Below are 18,304 nucleotides of genomic sequence, written 5' to 3'. Positions count from 1 at the left end.
CAGGACAGCCTCTCAGGACAAAGGATCATGCAGCCCAAAATGCCAATAGTGCTGAGGTTGAGAAATCATGCTTTAAAAGTGCATTTGAAAGAGAAGGAGAGGAGACTTCTTTTAATTCAGTATCTGCCTCCAGATGCTCCAAAGAATAAAGTTGAACAGTCATCTGAAAACAAAGAAATAAATGTACAAGCAAATACTATGCAATAACTGCAACTCAAGGTTATTTATAATAGATTTGCCACACCAAGTTCAAATGTACTGAGTTATATACAAAATTAAAAGTAAAATTAAAAAGATTAGGTTTAAACTTTTTCCTTTGGCAGATTTGTGCTCTAACCAAGTAAGCAATTTTTACTTCTAGACAGTAAAATCCTATTTTCTGATTACTAGGAAATGCACTTCTTTTTAATTAAGTGATCAGCTCATCTATCAGATGTAATTATCAACCTACAAAAGGAAAACTTAAAATAAATGGCCAAGATTGATCAAGAAAAATAAAGAGAATACAAATTACCGACCTCACTAGGAATGAACATCACGATTGATCTCACAGACAAGAGGATTAAACACATAATACAAGAATGTTATGCACAACTTTATGCCAATAAAGTCAGTAACATATAAAATGTGGAAAAGTCCTTGAAAAACACAACTTGTAAAAACTGAAACAAGGAACAAGAGGAAATCTGAATACTACTATCTTTGTTAAAGAAATATAATTCGGAACATTTCCACAAAGAAAACTCTGGACCCACACAGCTTCACCGGTAAATTCTTTCAAATATTTAAGGAAGAAATAATATCACTTTTAAAATTAATAATGAAATAAATACATAGACAAGGACCACGTTCCATTTCACCAGCCCTTCTGGAATCACACCAAAAAACCAATCACCCTTTCTGTCCCAGAAAGGCTTACATTTCCTTTCTTCTCTAACTTATCTTTTGAAAGGAAGGAAGCAATAGACAAGATTAACAACATTTTTGCAAAATTCATTTATATGTATCCATTTGTAATCAGTTAAAATGTGTCACTCCCTATTTGGCTTCTTGTGCTCCTCCGCCATCTTATGTTCTACTCCCCCCTCCTCCACTTACTCTCTGCTATGGCCAGGCCAGTTTCTTCAGGATCCCACAGTAAACCTTGCTCACTCGTGTCTTCCACGTGTACCTGAATCCTTTCCACCCTTCTCAACACACCTAAAGTCCAAGTCTCCACCAGAAACTTCATGTAAGCTAGAAGGTCTTAGCCTTCTCAGAACTCCTTCCAGACTCTTATTTGGAATTTTATAATTAGACCGTAATGATTCTATCTCACTGGGCTTCTTTTATCTCCTCGGGGAGAATGTCATCTCCTTCCAGCTGTTGCTTCCCTCCTTAAAGTTCCTTCATGATTCTCTTCATGATTCCAGGGCCAAGAAGGTAATGTTAAGTCCTTTGCTGACCTGGCTTCTCTTCAAGCCTCAGCTCTCCCCACTTCCCCCACATTCAGGCTATGCCCAGCTCCTCAAAGTGCCCAAGCTGCAGTCTCTGCTATGCCTCCTGCTTTCACACATCTATACCCAGGGCCTGGGATGTCCTCTCCCAGACACACTGTGACTCCTGTCATCCTGCAGATCCTTCCAGAGTCAGATCAAAGGTAACTGCGTCCCTGAGGAACCCCTCTCTGAAATACCATCCTCATTTTTGTCCTCAGAGGAAATTATTCTACAGGATATTGTACTTATTTCTCTTATCATTCTTTATCTGCCTCTACAAAGTGACTGTGGGGATCTGAGGACAGGGCTGGGTCTTGTTTATTTATTTGTTTATTTTTTGCTTCAAAACTTAGCACTGTACCTGGCTCATCTAAGCCGGATTCTGAACGCTCACGGTGTGATCACCTGCCATATTCGAGAGCCTTCACGGTGATGGGCATGTAACAGGAACTCAAAGGCTTACAGATTGGCACTTGCTAGTTGCATAGTATTGCAATGGGTACTCATTTACCCCAATTGTATAAGGTGGGAATGGAAACACAAGAATGTTATTACCTTTTAATCCTGAGGGCAATAATGAATTTCACTGAAACAGTGTTTCCCTCCAAGCTTCCCTGAACTTCAAAAGTCTGACAAGATGGAAGTGTTTTTCACCAGAGAGAGGAAAATATTTCATAACATCAAAAGAAAAAAGCTAAAGGCAAAAAAAAAAGAAATGAAATAACACTCAAACTGCTCTTTAAATTGTTTTTGTGTCTGTGTATGCCTGCAGCAATCAAATTACTTCTAAAGTGACTTCAAGCTGTGAATTCTGTTATTCTGTGAATATCTATGCTAAAAGTATTATTAAAGAATAATAATTTCATTTACCTATTTAATTTATTATAATCAATCATAGTTTATAATACATAAGTAAATATTTTACATACCTTGAAATGTATATATTTATAATGTTGATAGACAATAAAGTATATTTTATGTGGTAAAACCTTAACCTTTCAACAAATATTTGTGGAGCACCTACAATATGCCAATCATTTGAATGAAAATTGGGATACAACAATGAATAAAACAATCTTTGTTCTTGACAAATGTGGTATTTGAACAGAAAAGAAGGCATATGAAAAACACTGACAAACCAGCTAATAGTAACCTGAAAATTTATGTAAAATTATTAAATGGATAATATTGGCTCAAAAATACAGTAGAAGCTCTGTTACCAACATTCACCTAGTGAGCCCATGTTTTCTATTCTCTTTGTTAACCACACTGACCATTGCCCACAGATCTTGACCTCAAAGCTATTCTCACGACACCTCTGGACTATTTCTCCCACCAGCTGAATTGTCTACCTCAGAAGAGCCAGTTGTCTGTTACTTTAATTATGAAATTCAATTCAATATTACACAAACTAATAAAATGTGAGTGCTAGCCGAAACCGGTTTGGCTCAGTGGATGGAGTGTCGGCCTGCGGACTGAAGGGTCCCGGGTTCGATTCCGGTCAAGGGCATGTGCCTGGGTTGCGGGCATATCCCCAGTGGGGGATGTGCAGGAGGCAGCTGATCGATGTTTCTCTCTCATCGATGTTTCTAGCTCTCTATCTCTCTCCCTTCCTCTCTGTAAAAAATCAATAAAATATATTTTAAAAAAATAAAAAAAATAAAATGTGAGTGCTAAAATTTTTTTATTTCTTGAAAACCAGGCCGATGGCTTTGAAAAGTCTTAACAAAGAGGACTCACTTGGAAAAATGATTGCAAAAAAAAGTGCCGGCAAGATAACATTAAAGCCACCCAACTGCTTGACCCTGATACAGCAGATAAGGATCTTCTCTAAGAAATCCTTGGAAGGGTCAAGTGGTTTGGACAACAACTTCTTCTGGAGCAAAGATACACTAAATAATTACTTCCTGTTTGTCACAAACAGTACTTGGTGCTATTGGGCTACAAGGTTTTTTTCAAAATTGCCTGGGAAATTCGAAGGGCGTGCTCTCCAAGAAAGAGGAGGGTGGGCTGCTACTAGATCTTTACACTCAGAGGGAGGGAGGCTAGCACATTCTGGGATACTTCCTGCCCAGCTCTTCATCAGGATACTATTCCTTTGTCTCCACTGCATCTGAATTCCTGAGCAAACTCCCAGACCCAGACATTGCTCAAGTCCTCAGTAGGCTTCCTTCTGAGTCTTGCCTCTGAAGGTGGCCTGGGCTCTGGGTGCGGGGTGAGAAAAGTTCTCAGGAACAGCCAGCTCTAAGGGGAAGAGGGCAGAAGCCAAAGCTAGAAGCACTCCTCTACCAGTCTCCTTGGAGAAAGCTCGTTGTTCAGCATTCAAGGAACCTACAAATGATGCCTCGGATGCTGGCTTCCTGGAAATAAACAGTATTCAATTAGGGAGCTGTTTTCTCATGTTTTTCAAGCATAACATTACCCTCTCATTTCTTTTTCTAAATTACATCCATTTCGGTCTGTTGGAGCCCACCCAAAATAATTTCATCAAATCTTTCATTTCTGTAGTAAACTGAAATTAAGAAGAGAAAATTATTTACCCAAGGTCACACAGTCAGTTAGTGTAATTCCTGTGGTGGGCACCTGGGCCTGTGGCTTGCCCTGCTTTTCCTGTTTCTTAGTCCCAGGAACAACAGCACCAGCAGCACCTGGGAGCTTGCTAGAAACACAGAAACTCAGGCCCACCCAGACCCACTGAATCAGAAGCTGTTTGTTTTTTTTTTAACAAGGTCACAGTTGACCTGTATGCATATTACAGTTAAAGAAGAACTGCTCTAAACAGATATTTTAAATGCTATTTTTTTGTGAAGTGATAAATTCATAATCTTCACATAAATTTCCTTGCAACAAGATGGATCAAAACAAAGATCATTTTACATACAATTTTCATTTAAAATGATAGCCAGCTAATGAAACAAAATCAGCCTTTCTCTCTGGATACATGATCCATATGAAAGCAGGATGGATATCCTACACATGCCTTACAAGAGGTTACTGCATTGAATCCATTCAGTTGCTATGCCTTCAGGCCTGTGAATAAGGTAACAGAATCAAAATTCTGTTCGGCAGTGTGGGCTCCCAGCACATAAAAGCAGAGTAACACTGAGAATATGTGTGCATGCGCACACTCACAATGGGCAAATGTGGAACTCTTCAGCCAGTGAAATAAATACTTAGTTTCATCACACTCATTTAGTTGGTGTACTGCATACACACAATACATCAACATCTTCCCATTGTGCAAAACAACCAAAGTTACTGAATAGTCAAACACACCACAACCGTCAATTGGCTCATTGCATTTACATGAACCATCCAGAATAGGCAAACCCATAGAAAGTAGATTGGTGGTTGCTCTGGCTCAGGCTAGGGGGAGGGAAGGACAGGGAGTGACTTCTAATGGGTCCAGGCTTCTTTTGGGGCTGATGACAATGTTAGTTAGTGGTGGTGGCTGCACAAGTCTAAATACACTAAAAATCATGGACTCTGTGCACTTAAATGTGCCAATTGTAATGGTATGTGAATTATATCTGAACAAAGCTGTAAAAAGAAAATCAATTGGCTCAACGTGTTTTCTTTTAAGATACATTGAAACATACAATTGTACACACCATCATTGCTCATTACTTTATTTTTCCACTTAAAGATGTTGAATACCTTAAAATTTGAGTCTGAAGGGGCTTTTATTTCCATGAACCTCCCCCATTTTACCAGGAAATTAACTGGTAACAGTTTAAGGAAGTGACGTGCATGAGAACCAAAGTCCCAACTCAATGGACCAATGGTCAGAATTTTCCCAGCATTACATCATTTCAATGAAAACATTCATGGGGAATGTTCGGTAATTGAATACAACTGGAAGAATAAAACCAGTTCATGGCCCTGTGGTGTATTTACTAAGAACCTCCCAAAGAAAATCAGTATGTTTCCTTTTTAGCATGAAGGGAACTTTCTTTTTTTATGTAAAAACTAAACACTAACACCAAGGATACCCGCAGAACCAGTGAAGTATGCACAAATTAACATAAGTTGGCAACCGAAGTGAAGAACCAACAATTGTCCAAGACACAAAGTACTTCCTTGAGAACAGGCCTCTGGTTTGGGCATTGGCTTCATGAGAACTTCCAGACCTACTGAAAAATAAAACCCTCACTTAAGCCCAGGGTATTGTGAAAGTCGTTCTCAAGAAGGTGCCCGCATGAGAATCAGAAGCTCAATTTTGAACCTGTACAAATCCCAATGCTTGGCGTTCAAAACCCAGAAACTTTATTTCAGGAAAATTAGTGCTTTTGCTCAATGCTGCACTTGGTGGAACTTCCACATCGCGGCCCCAAGCATTGCCAAGGGGGGTACAGGCTGAGCAGCAGCCCTGATTTTTGTGTATGAACCTCATTTAAAAGGGAGCGCTGAGTGATGACTACTCAGGTGGGGGCATTTGGAGAAACAGGAACCAGAGTCACCTGTCCCACAATTCGGCCCTTTCAGAAGGATTTTGTCCTAGCTCGCCACTAGCTCTTCGGTAAAGAAATTTCCTGTTGGACTCAGGGGTGTTATTTCCTTTCCAATTTTGATCCCCTAGTAAATTTTTAAAAATTAACTATAAAATTCTTTGCACTTCCTTTAACATGCAAAATACTGAACCTTACCATAGCCTCACCAAAAACTTAATTGGCACAAGATTACACTCCTCCCACATACACACGCCAACCCAGACTCAATCGCAGCGGGGCTATAGGATGGGATAAGGGGCTGGGGATAGCAGGCGGGGGTGGGGGCTGGCAGGGAAGTCACTCCTTAGCCCTCACCATTAACCCGCAGAGTGGGTGGGGGTGGCTGGCAGGGAATTCATTCCTTGGCCCTCACCATTAACCCGCAGTGCTGAAGCCCACTGGCTCCCTCATTAGCAATGCTTTGGATGGGTCTTCAGCCTGTGGCTTTTGTGGCGCTGGTGGCTGGAGTCTGTGAGTCACTAGAGAAAGATGACCGAGCAGGGAGAGAAAACCCTTTCCCCAGCGCTCAGGCTCAGACATTTCCAGGGCTGCGGCGGAATGAGGTTGATTCCCCACCCCACCCCACCTCCGCCCTCCAGGAGTTTCCCTGGGGATACAGAGTACGCCTTTAACACAGGTTGCTGACGGCAGCATTTCGGGGTCTTAGGAGGTGACAGAAAGAATCTCCCGGCCACCTAACATCCGCCCCGGCCCAGGTTGCAGAGTCTCAATCTCCAGAGCTGGGCTGTCACCGTTACTAGGCAGTCATCCCCAACTGCACCGGAACCCGCCTGGCACACCGTCCCCTCCGGCGCCCAGGTCCGCATTTTGATAGTTGGAACCGGGGACAAAGAAATGAAAGCCTCTGTCCCATCCTGTCCCGGTCCCCTCCCACCTTCCTTGTTTCCAGGGTCCTGGTTCTCACATGGGGTCTTCTTCCCAGAGACCCTGGGGAATCAGGCGTTTGTTTCACGTGGGTTTCGGGCCAAGGGAACCAGGGCAGGGTGCGACAGGACCGAACTCAGCGCCCGGGGCTCGGGTGCCAGGGAGGGAGGGCGTCCCAGGAAAGGGGCAAGAAGCTCGCTACTCTCCAACACCCCCTGAACAAGAAGCAGGGGCCGGCCTCCCGGGACGCTCCGTCTGCCACCCGCCCAGGCGCCCCGCTCCTGCCTGGAGCGAGCCGAAAGCCGGGGCGCAGCCGAAGGGCTGTGGGGGCGGGGACGCCCCCGCGATGGGGCAGGGACACGCACCGGGACGCGAGGGACACCTGCGCGGCGCCCCTCCCACCTCCAGCCTCCGCCCCCTCGCCCGGGATCCCCGGCAGAGGTGCCCCCGGAGGCCCCACCTGAGCGGGGGGCGGGGGGGGGCGCGGGGCCAGCACGCTGCCTTACCCATGGTGGCGACGGGCTGGAGGGGCGCTGGCTCCCCGGGGACCGGCCGAGCAGGTGGGGCGAGTTTGCAGGTGGGGCGGGCACACGTGCGCGGGCCGGGCTCCTGGCGGGCTGCGCGGGGCTGCGGGCGGGCGGGCGGCTGGCGGCTGGCTCCGGGCTGGGGTGGGAGAGCGACTGGGCTCCGCCTGCACTGGGGGCCGGCCGCGCCGAGAGGGGCCCTGACGTCAGCGCCGGGGGCTTTGTGAGCCCGCAGCAGGGCCCGAACCGCAGCAGGCGTGCCCAGGCGGGTCAGCCAAGCGGGAGGCTCCCCCAGGACCCCCTAGCGAGCACCCCGGGCGGAAGCCGGAAAAGCCAGATTGGGGGGCGGGGGGGGGGGGGCGTTGGGGATGGAGAGAGAGGGGAGTGGGCTTTCAGGATCTCGGAAAAAAGGAACTCTTACAGCTGCAGAGGCTTTGCGGTCTTAGTCATCACCCATTGTGCAGATAAAGACACTGAGGCCCAAGTCACTGCACCGGCTCCTTTTGTTCACATCTGGGCTGCGGGTGGTTTACTGGATTCCGCAGGTCTAACCTGGGTTGCACCTTAGAATCGGCTGGGGAGCTTTGCAACCAGGGTTTCATCAAGTCCTCGGGGGGGGGGGGGGCGGGGGGGGGCAAAGTCAAAAGCTCCCCGGGTGATTCCCACGCGCAGCCAAGGTTGCCAACACTGACTGGAGTTACTTGTGGGTAACCAATGACTTCGAAGGGCACAGGCGGCACTTTGCAGTCTGGGGTGGTGACAGGTTTGGTGGGGTCTGTAATCAGCCCACTTGCTCCCTGGCAGCCCGGCCCTGGCATGTGCTGGGAGACCTTGCAGGCTCGCCCAAGTCCCTGCTTCTCCTGCTCAGGCCTCCTGCTTGAGCCTGTAAGTGAAGTAATGGTTTAACAGTGTCCGGGGTTTAAATTCCTTCTGTTTCCTTCGAGAAGCATTTTCCTGTTTCCAAAGGTTTTAGAAAAGAGCTGAGACCCTGGCAGTTTTTCTACCGTTACTGCGTCCTCAGTCATTTCTGCGCCCCTGATAGTTTATGTTGTGCTTCTTAATTGTTTTGAAAATACATCATGTTACTTGAACCGAGGGTTACATAAACAGTAACAATAGATAGTACACTAAGGGACATTTAAGCCAGAAGAAAGGCTTCAGGACTAAAAAAGGGTAGAGGCGGCAAACATTTCATCTCCTGAAATTTATTGGATTAGAGAAGATCTTATCAAGGCAGAGCTCTTAGAAAGCCTAATAATATTTTGCATAAAAGGACAGAGATTTGTGCTAGGCGGATCATTGCTAACCAATCTCATGTAGTAATAAAATAGCAGGGAGCTCATAGCTTTAACTTTTTGCCCTGTTACAGAACGCGATCCATTTGAAGGAGGCCTGAGTGCACGTGTTTGCAGAAATCCAACTGCAGGTGACAATGATTAGGATGGCCTGCAAAGGGCAGAGACCAAGGGGGAAGGAAGGGAGGCAAAGAGGAATGTATTCTACCTCCAGGTTTAGGGAAGAGCATTTGGTTGGTTCCAACACTCTAGGAGACAGTGCAAACAACAGAATGGGCTTCTCAAATAGTACCTGGGCATGCTCTGACCCCACTCGGCCACTACGGAAGCAAGAACTCTAAGGTTTTGTGCTTTGGGATAAAAGTAAACCTTTTCATCCACTTTCTGTCATTCCCTAGAAGTCTCAGATTTTTTTTTCTAACCAAAGAAAAGAAAGAACAGCTGTCTAAATATTGAAGCTAGTCACATGGGATGCTGTGATTAAAAACCAAGTTAGAGCGAGTGTGTACACAGTGTCAAAGGAAAGCCACATTTTAATAGAAAATTTTACTTACTTTGGAAATGTCACGGACTGATTTCAACAAGCAATTGTCCTGAAAACCCTTAAGAAAAACAACACAGCAGTTGGGAATTAACAAGGCTACTACAGACAGGGTGCAGAAGACACCTAATATGTATACTTGACTATTAGTCAAATAAATGCTATTTGATAGTAATAAACCATTTTTTTTCTCATATTAAGTAACTGAAACCTTTTAAAAATCAAGCAAATCTACCTTCCAGGTGGGTGACTAAATTGGTAGAGCCTTTCTGGAAAGTTATTTGGCAGTATGAATCAAGAGTCCTAAAAATATGCATAGCCTCTGACCTAATCTCTTGCTTCTGGGATGTTCTCCTAACTAAATAATGACTGTTTCAGTAAAAATTAATGTAAAAAGATGGTTATCACAGAGCAAGATGTAATAGCAAACAAAACAATAAAACAAAAATAAGAAAGAAAGCAACAACTGTTCAATAAAAGGGAAGTTATATATATTACTAGTGACCCAGTGCACGGATTCGTGCACATTGAAATTAATTAGAAGGTGGCTGGTGGGGCGGGACTGGGCAAGATGGGCTGGACACACCCTGGAGCCAACTCCCACGGTCCCTCCCTGGCTGGCCACACCTGGGGTGGCACTGTGGCTTGAAAGGTGTCTGTGGAGTGAGCGGGGTCCCTCTGGTAGGTGGGGATTCCTGGCCTGGCCTGTGGGGGATCAGGCCAAAACAGGCAATCTGACATCCCCCATGGGATCCCAGAGTGCCAGAGGGCACTCTACAAAGTTGCTGTCATACAGGGTGTGGAATGCAAACGTGAGTGTGCAGTAAAGCAGATTCTGGACTGACAGTGCCCCAGCAACAACATAACCCATGGCTGAAGGTGGAATCATGTGGCCCCACGAGGAATCGGGCTCCATCCTTTCTGGTTTTTGGGTGTGTCACCTGAGAACCGATGCTGCCAAGTCACTGCAGCTTGGCAGCTCCTGCGTTGAACATCTGCCCCCTGGTGGTCAGTGTGTGTCATAGAGACCGGTTGGATGGAGGGAGGGACACTTAGCATATTAGCCTTTTATATATATAGACTAGTGACCCGTTGTGCAAAATTGTGTGAGATCTGGGACCCTTTCCGCCCTCCCTACCCCCCCGCCACGCCATGGGACAGCCCTGAGTCCTGGAGTCCCACCCCACATGGCTGGTGCGCCACGGGATGGCCCTGAGTCCTGGAGTGCCACGCCAATGCCCCGCCTCTGGGCTGCACGCAGCGGCCGCCGGACCCTGACTCTGTGGCGTGCACATGGGGCCGTGGAAATCCTGGCAGAAGACTCGCAAAGCAGCCGTCGGGACCCCCACAACATGTTTGCGCACAGGGCTGCAGGAACCCCAGCAGAAGCTGCGTGGAGCGGCTGCTGGCCCCGCCCCCACTGCCCTGCCCCTGCTGTGCTCACCGCCATCTTGTGATGGCATTATGGTGTGAGGGTCAATTTGCATACTACCTCTTTATTATATTGATTATTGACTTAGCTCAGTGGTTCTCAGCTGTGGATGATTCCCTCCCCATCCCCATTCTCCCAGGCCAGGAGACATTTGGCAATGTCTGGAGACAGTTTTAGTTGCCACATCTGGAGAGGAAGTGCTACTGGCACCTGGCTGGTGGAGGCCAGAAATGCTGCTAAATATCCTACAATGCACAGGACAGCCCCACTGCAGCAAAGATTTATTTATTTTTAATTTTTTTTTTTATTGATTAAGGTGCAGCAAAGATTTATGATATAGTCCCACCCAAATGTCAATAGTGCTGAGATTGAGCAGCTGTGATCTATTTAATTGTATATCTCATGGCCCCGTTTCCAAAGAATTATGTGGGGAAATACTCAGAGATATTTTTAAAGTTTTAAAGCTGAGTGTACAATATAATCCTAGTCATGTTTGTATGCACATACATATGTATTGAAGAAGACTGAAAGAAAATAATATGGTAGGGACTGTGGGGAGGAATAAAGTTTCCTGTACTCTCCTAGGTTCTTCCAACTGGTCTAATAATTAAATTGGCATGAGACAAATTAACAAGAGAAAATAACTACATTTAATTACATATGTAAATATGGGAACCCCACATACACAAAAGAGTTAGAGACCAGAGACCCTATATGCAGGAGAGGTTCAGAGACAGGGTGACTGAGGTAATAAGACATTCTGAACTAGGGATGAGGTAAAGTGCCTTGTAGGCTTCAAAGAGTTAAGGCAAAATAAGAAGAGCAGACATTTAGTAAATAGAAGTTTGTCCTGCCATATAGGTGGGTCATAAAGTTACTACTGGTGATAACTCTTATTATGGGCAAGGCCCCTAACTTAAACTCTTTAAGGGAGAGGTAGAAGTTTCTCTTAAGCCTGCAGGGTCTTGATCGCCTTCAGTTCAAAATACTTCACATGCCAAAGTGGCACATCTTGGGGAGGCCTATTCTGAACCCATGCAGACTATTATTTATTTACCAAACATATATCTTCTAACTGGTCACACAGCTGGACTACATTTCCTAGGCTTCTTAGCAGTTAGGTGGGCTAAAGTGTGTGCCTCTGGGAGTGAGGCCACCAGTTGGGAGAAGACAGCTGAGAGACTTTTTCACCAAGCCCTACTATTCTATTTGTTATCATGCATATGTGTTATTTATAGATGTGGATATTGATACTGATATAATTAATTAAAGCACCTGTGTCCATTGGGTGCTTAGTTCTATGCTTTCCAGGCTCCCGAGACCTTATTTCCAGACATACCTATATGTTAAATGGGTATAATCATAGCCCTACCTCATATAGTTGTAGGAAATAAAGGAGATCGTATTAGTAAGGAACTCACCATCTGGGACTCAATAAATGGTAGCTGATGTGGATGTTGTTTCTGGTGATATTATCATTATTATCTCCACCTTTTACCTTGGGGAGACTGAGCCATCACTGGAATCACCAGAAATCACCTTTAGGGTGAGGGCATTCTGAGATTTTGCAGTGCAAAAAGGGATGGAGCTCTCTGGTGTACAATTTTGCCTTGTTATTTTAGGCGTATAGAGGAGCCCTCACTTGACTGCATCCATTCTAGAGGATGGAAGGAAATAGTTGATTTCCATTCTGCTATTATACTGTACTAGAGGCCCGGTGCATGAAATTCGTGTACTCAGGGGGTGTCCCTCAGCCTGGTCTGTGCTCTCTTGCAGTCCAGGAGCCCTTGGGGAGTGGGCCTAAGCTGGCAGTCAGACATCCTTAGTGTTGCCGTGGAGTAGGGAGAGGCTCCTGACACCACCGCTGTGCTCGCCAGCCATGAGCCGGCTTCTGGTTGAGCAGTGCTCCCCCTGTGGGAGTCCACTGACCACAAGGGGGCAGCTACTGCATTGAGTGCCCCCTGGTGGTCAGTGTGCACTGTTTGGTTGATTTGCATATTAGCCTTTTATTATATAGGATTTTATTTGTTTATTTACTTACTGGTGAGGGATGGTGTCAGGTGGCCTTGAGTAGTAAGCAAATAGAATGCAGCCCAATGTAGAAGAAGCAACAGGAAATTAACAAAATAACTTTCCTATGAAGTTGTACAGTACGTCATTTAATTAGAGAAAAATTGAGTTTAAACGAACATGTTTTAAAATTGCAAATATTCCCTAAGACTGAAGATCCCTCACACCTTGGATGTGAATCCAGATGGTTTTCTAAATGTCTACATTTACATTGATATTAGAAATATCAACCATCCTGAGTTGGCAAGTTGGGTGGAAGAAGGGCAGACAAAAAAGTACAACGTACATAGAGTTCGAAAAGGCAAGGGCAGTCAGGGCCCAGCCAGGGGACAACAGGAGGGATAGGGGAGCAGCTGAGAAGACCTGCAAGGAAGAGCTGCCCAGACCTTGGGGATAAATATTAAAGCACCTCCGAGATAATCATCTTTGCCTTCTCCTACATTTTCCTATGTTCAACTTGGGAATGGAAGAGGAGAAGATACGATATTTTGCTGTCAGATTTTTAAGGAGCTAATCGTCCCCTGGGGTCTTTGTGACTTTTCAATTGGCTTTTCCAGTCACCTGCAGGAGACAGGTGGAGGTCTCCCTGCTCTCTGCTCCCCCGGTCTCCTCTTGAGGCCCTTTCTGAGCATCTAGAGCAGTGATGGCGAACCTTTTGAGCTCGGCGTGTCAGCATTTTGAAAAACCCTAACTTAACTCTGGTGCCGTGTCACATACAGAAATTTTTTGATATTTGCAACCATAGTAAAACACTTATATTTTTGATATTTATTTTATATATTTAAATGCCATTTCACAAAGAAAAATCAACCAAAAAAATGAGTTCGCGTGTCACCTCTGACACGCGTGTCATAGGTTTGCCATCACTGGTCTAGGGTGAGGGCCCTAGATTCCCTCTCACACTTTCCTGGTTGTCCTATGGCATCCTGACCTTTCCTTGTGTTTCCTTTAATGAGGAAACTGAGTCTTAGAGATATTCAGTCATGTGTCACAGGTCGCACACTGAGTACACGGCAAATCTAGATTTAGAGTTGAACCTTGCTCTATCCGAATTCAAGCTCTGTCCACTCCACCACATTACCATCCATAGAACATGTTTCTGGATCGTATGATTCCTGATCTGGGCTATAAGGAACAAGTGCCAAAGCCTCAGCCAGGTGTGGGAAACTGTTTATTGCCTTCACTATCTAATAAGCATAGACAGAGAACCCACCAAACCCCCCCCCCAAGGCTGGGTGCCTTTGAAGCCTTGGCAGAGGTCGGAGCTAGGCGCCACCTCTGTTTGTCCAGATAGTGGTAGCTGAAACTACTCCCCCATTTATTATTATGTAAATCCTTGCTGATGGGCTAGTCTGCCTGTTAATGGGAGGTCGCCTGCCTAAGGGCTATGCTATGGGTGCATCCCAGATCAATAAAAGCTTGGTGAGGCCTGAGCACGGGAGGAAGTCCTTCCCCTTGAGTTGGACTTGCCCACCTGGTCCCCCAATATTCCCAAATCTCTTGTCTTTTCATTTTCATTTGTGTGCGGCTCTGCTTCCAGGTCCTGAACCCTGACCCACGCAGGACGTGGGAAGGAAACACTCAACAGCCAGGGGTGTGTTTGGGGGCTCCCTTTCAGAGTCAGTCTCCAGTTCAGCCGTGGCTTAGAAGATGGGGAACATGGCTATATCCTGTCGTGGGTCTTACAGAGTCACCGGCTACAAGTGAGCAGGATGCAGGCAAAATAGAACACAGCTGCATCCCAGGGGGGGCCAGGATTCAAAGCTGGCTGAAAACAGATCCTGCCTTTAAACACAGATCATTTCATGCTGTCCTTTCGTGAAGCAGAGCAATTGGCAAATGATGTTTCTTTGGTTTGTACTGAGGCTTTCACTTCGCAAGTCTGGGTTATGTCCACTCTAATGCTTGTTGTCTTTCACAGGACTCACTACTTTTGGACTGTGGCCGAGTTACCCACATACATGAATCTAGATCAGAATTCACAGGGGGGCATCAGTTTGTTGTGGAACTCACAACAAACACCAAAGAATGTAGCTAATCTGACAGTGCGTACTTCTTTTTGCAGATGAAATTTTTAAATAAAACCATGTGCAGAGCTCAAAATTATTTATGAGCCCATCATTTTTATTAGCTGACAATGATCTCTTTTACTCCTCCCACACTTCCCATTTGGCTAGTAATAATGAATTTTGTAGCCTCTTGGAAAAAATAATGTTGCTCTGGGCTAGGATTTTCTTATCATTTTTCTCAAGGAAGCTCTTTCTGACCTCCCTATTAAGGTTGAACGTCCCAACTGACAGTCTCATTGCACCATCCACCTTCCCTTCCTAGGTCCTGCCACAGTTGCAATTTTACTTCAGATTATGTGAACATATAATGTATGTTTTTCTCCTCAGTTGGGCCATGGCTATAGTGAGAGTAAATTAAAATATCTTGATTAATTAATTAAAAATGTTTTGAGGAACCTTGGGAGACTTCATGTCCTATCTTCTCCCTTCCAGGACTCTGTTTGTAATAATAGCTTTCTGTCTTTCCTGCGTCATCAATATCTCCCTTTTGACTTAATCATTCCTACTGGTTCACACACATGTTCCAGCCATTGCCTTATTTTCTTGCTCCCTTTCTTAGCAAAACCTTTTGAAAGAGTAATCCATACTTGCCTGAATGTCCTCACCTCTCAGTCTCTGAAGCCCACTCCAATAAGCCTTAGGTCCCCATCATTCTGCTGAAACTGCTCTTGTCAAGAACACAAATGATGGCATGTGGCAAGATGGGACACTTGCAGTAAAGGCCTCCATTTTTCTAGAAACATGTTCTTATCTAAGCTTTCATGAACTCACACATTTCTGGTTTTCCTTCTACCTCTTCAGATGAAACTTCTCAGTCTTCTTTGCTACTACCTAAATTTATTTTGTCATGACTATTTTTTATTGTCAGTTTCACTCTGTGGATTCGATGCTCCAGGTGGGCAGAAAGTTTATCTTGATCACTATTATAACCTCAATTCACAGAACATATCAGATGCTCAAGTTTTCATTAAATGAATGAATATTTCCTCCATTTGAACTTAGATAATTTTGAACCTAACAATCTTTAAAATTCTGGTTTGTATAAAAAATATCCTGCCTGGCCAGCATGGCTCAGTGGTTGAGCATTGACCTGTGAACTAGGAAGTCATGGTTCGATTCCTGGTCAGGGCACATGCCCAGGTTACGGGCTGATCCCCAGTGTGGAGCTGTGCAGAAGGCAGCCAGTCAATGATTCTCTCTCATCATTGATGTTTCTATCTCAGTCTCCCTCTCCCTTCCTTTCTGAAATCAATAAAAATATATATTTTTAAATATCATGACATAAGTATTATTCTGAGTTTTATTCTTTTACCTAATATATTAGCTACCTCTTGTGAAAATAAATAGAGGAAAACCACATTCAAAATGGAGTCAGGAAGCCATGAAGGGAGGGCTTTCATGCATATACCACTTGTTGCAGCTTACTTTATATACCTTAGCTGGAAGAAGCTTACTTTCCGTACCTCAGCAGGATGAAGGAAGATTTTCTAGTTGCCCAGCAATAAATATCTCAACCAATGAGAAGCCACCAAAACTAGAACTCTCCCTTTCAATGAACTTTAAAAAAATGTTTTCATTGATTTTAGAGAGAGAGAGAGAAGGGAGAGGAATAGGGATATAGGAACATTGATGAGAGAGAACCATCCATCGGCTGCCTCCTGCATACCCCCCACTGAGGATTGAGCCAGAAACCCAACCTGGGCATGTGCCCAGACTGGGAAGCAAACCTGTGACCTCTTGGTTCACGGGTCGACGCTCAACCACTTAGCCAAACTGGCTGGGCCCTTCCAATGAACTTTTATTCAGAATTGCCCCCCCTCCCCCGCCCCAATTTCTTCCCTTCTCCTATAAAAGCACGCTCCTCTCCTTTGTTCTCTGGACTTGCCTATGGTTTGCTATAGTTTGCAATTCCTCTGCTATTTCAGAATAAACTCGATTTTCCTGGCTAAATTGCTTACATTTTTATTTTAAAGATTGACACCCTCTTAGTTTTGATGAATACTCTTTCTAAATTTTCATCCATTTTGTAATAAAAATATTTATTCTGACAATCATTCTTCCTTCATGTTGACCTCAATTCATTGCTCAGCATTCTTTGAGCATGTTTGTTTTCAGCCAGCTGGGTAATCCTTGATTGTGTTGACACCCAGCACACATTTCTGTATGTTGTCCACAAGGAAATAACACCTTCTATTGTGGAAAAAGGTCATCATTTGTTTAGCACACACAAGGTTCTAGGTTGATTCAGCTGTTCAGCTGGGGCAGACACTTGTTAACAGGGTGATTTTCCAAATGCACCATGGGCAAGGGCCACTTAAACCCAAGAAAAAGGGGCAGATGTGACAACTGTGCAACCCCTGCATATTTTAATGCCCAGAAACTGATTCTCTCCTCTCCTCTGAATGGCTATCCCTCTTCTTCAACTCTTCCTGAAGTCCAGAGAGGATGTTGAGCATGTCCCTGTTCTCCCATCTAGAAACTTTATCCAAGAAAGCAATGAAGTTGGAGGTGGCAGGGGAAAGGAAGGTGGGGGTGGGAACTCTGTCTTAATATATGCGGGTTCCCTACAATCAACCCTTTCTTTTAAAAATGCTCAGAGATCCTAATTGTTAATTCTACCATATATTTGTTGATGCACTCTACACATCACTGAATATTTCTCCAAATGGGTTAATAAGATAGAGGTAAGCAGGGTCAGCATTATCGAAATTTTGCAGGAGTGGTGTAGTAACTTAGCCATGGTTATAAGACTTGTAGATAATTAGAACTAGAACTGTTGACTGGAGCCACAATGCCTCTTTGTCAATTTCCCTTTTCACCTACCAGTATCAGCATGTAGTTAAAAGTGTGACAAAGTGACTGTTGCTGTTTTCTTGGGGGCAAGTGACCTAACTCCTTTGAACCTGTTTGTTCGTGCTTCAGAGACAGATAAGAATACTCATGGCACATGTTAACTTTGTGGTTTAAGGTAAAGTCCTACCTCCAGACTTATACTTTCGTTGTTATTGTCACGATCTATCAAATCAATGCCTCCGTTTCTCACTCCCTTTATTCAAGATGGAGGCTCCTGCTTCAATCCAGTTTCTTGGTGTCTCTTCGCATGACTCAAGGGTCCGTGATTATATCTACAAAGACCTGTAGGGTCCTGAGATATAAGATGACAGGCATGAAATCCTTGACTCATGTTAAAGAAACAGGTAGTGTTCATTTCTAGCTCGCCTGGGGACATCCTAAGGACCAGTTGGACTCTACTCCCTGTTCTCCCCTGTGTCCTCAATCCCTCACTAATGTTTGTTGAGTGAGTGAATGACTACAAAAAGCAGACAGACTTGGAATCAAACCTCACTTTGGGCCCTGATTAACTGAGCCTCAGTTTCCAAATCTGCAAACTGAAAACAATAGACTCTTTTGAAAAATTTTTATTTTATTTTGTGTTGAATTTATTGGGGTGACATCCTATATAATAAAACCCTAATATGAAAATAGACCAAAGGGCAGAACGACCGGTGGAACATCCAGT

General features: G+C 44.6%; 1 protein-coding gene across 1 annotated transcript in view; it reads right to left on the bottom strand.

Moving 5' to 3' along the window:
• The window catches only part of GPM6B (glycoprotein M6B), a 144,314-nt gene extending 136,789 nt beyond the window's left edge, over nt 1-7,525 (bottom strand). Inside the window, exon 1 of the mRNA XM_036305313.1 lies at nt 7,360-7,525. Within this exon, the coding sequence (XP_036161206.1) occupies nt 7,360-7,363 (4 nt within the window). The 5' untranslated portion in view covers nt 7,364-7,525. The remainder of the gene's footprint in view (nt 1-7,359) is intronic.
• Between the last annotated feature and the right edge of the window lie 10,779 nt (nt 7,526-18,304).

The sequence above is a fragment of the Myotis myotis genome, unplaced genomic scaffold (assembly GCF_014108235.1).
Source record: "Myotis myotis isolate mMyoMyo1 unplaced genomic scaffold, mMyoMyo1.p scaffold_m19_p_4, whole genome shotgun sequence".
NCBI lineage: Eukaryota > Metazoa > Chordata > Mammalia > Chiroptera > Vespertilionidae > Myotis > Myotis myotis.
The sequence above is the reverse complement of the archived record's forward strand: the minus strand, read 5'-3'. Positions and strand labels throughout refer to the sequence as shown.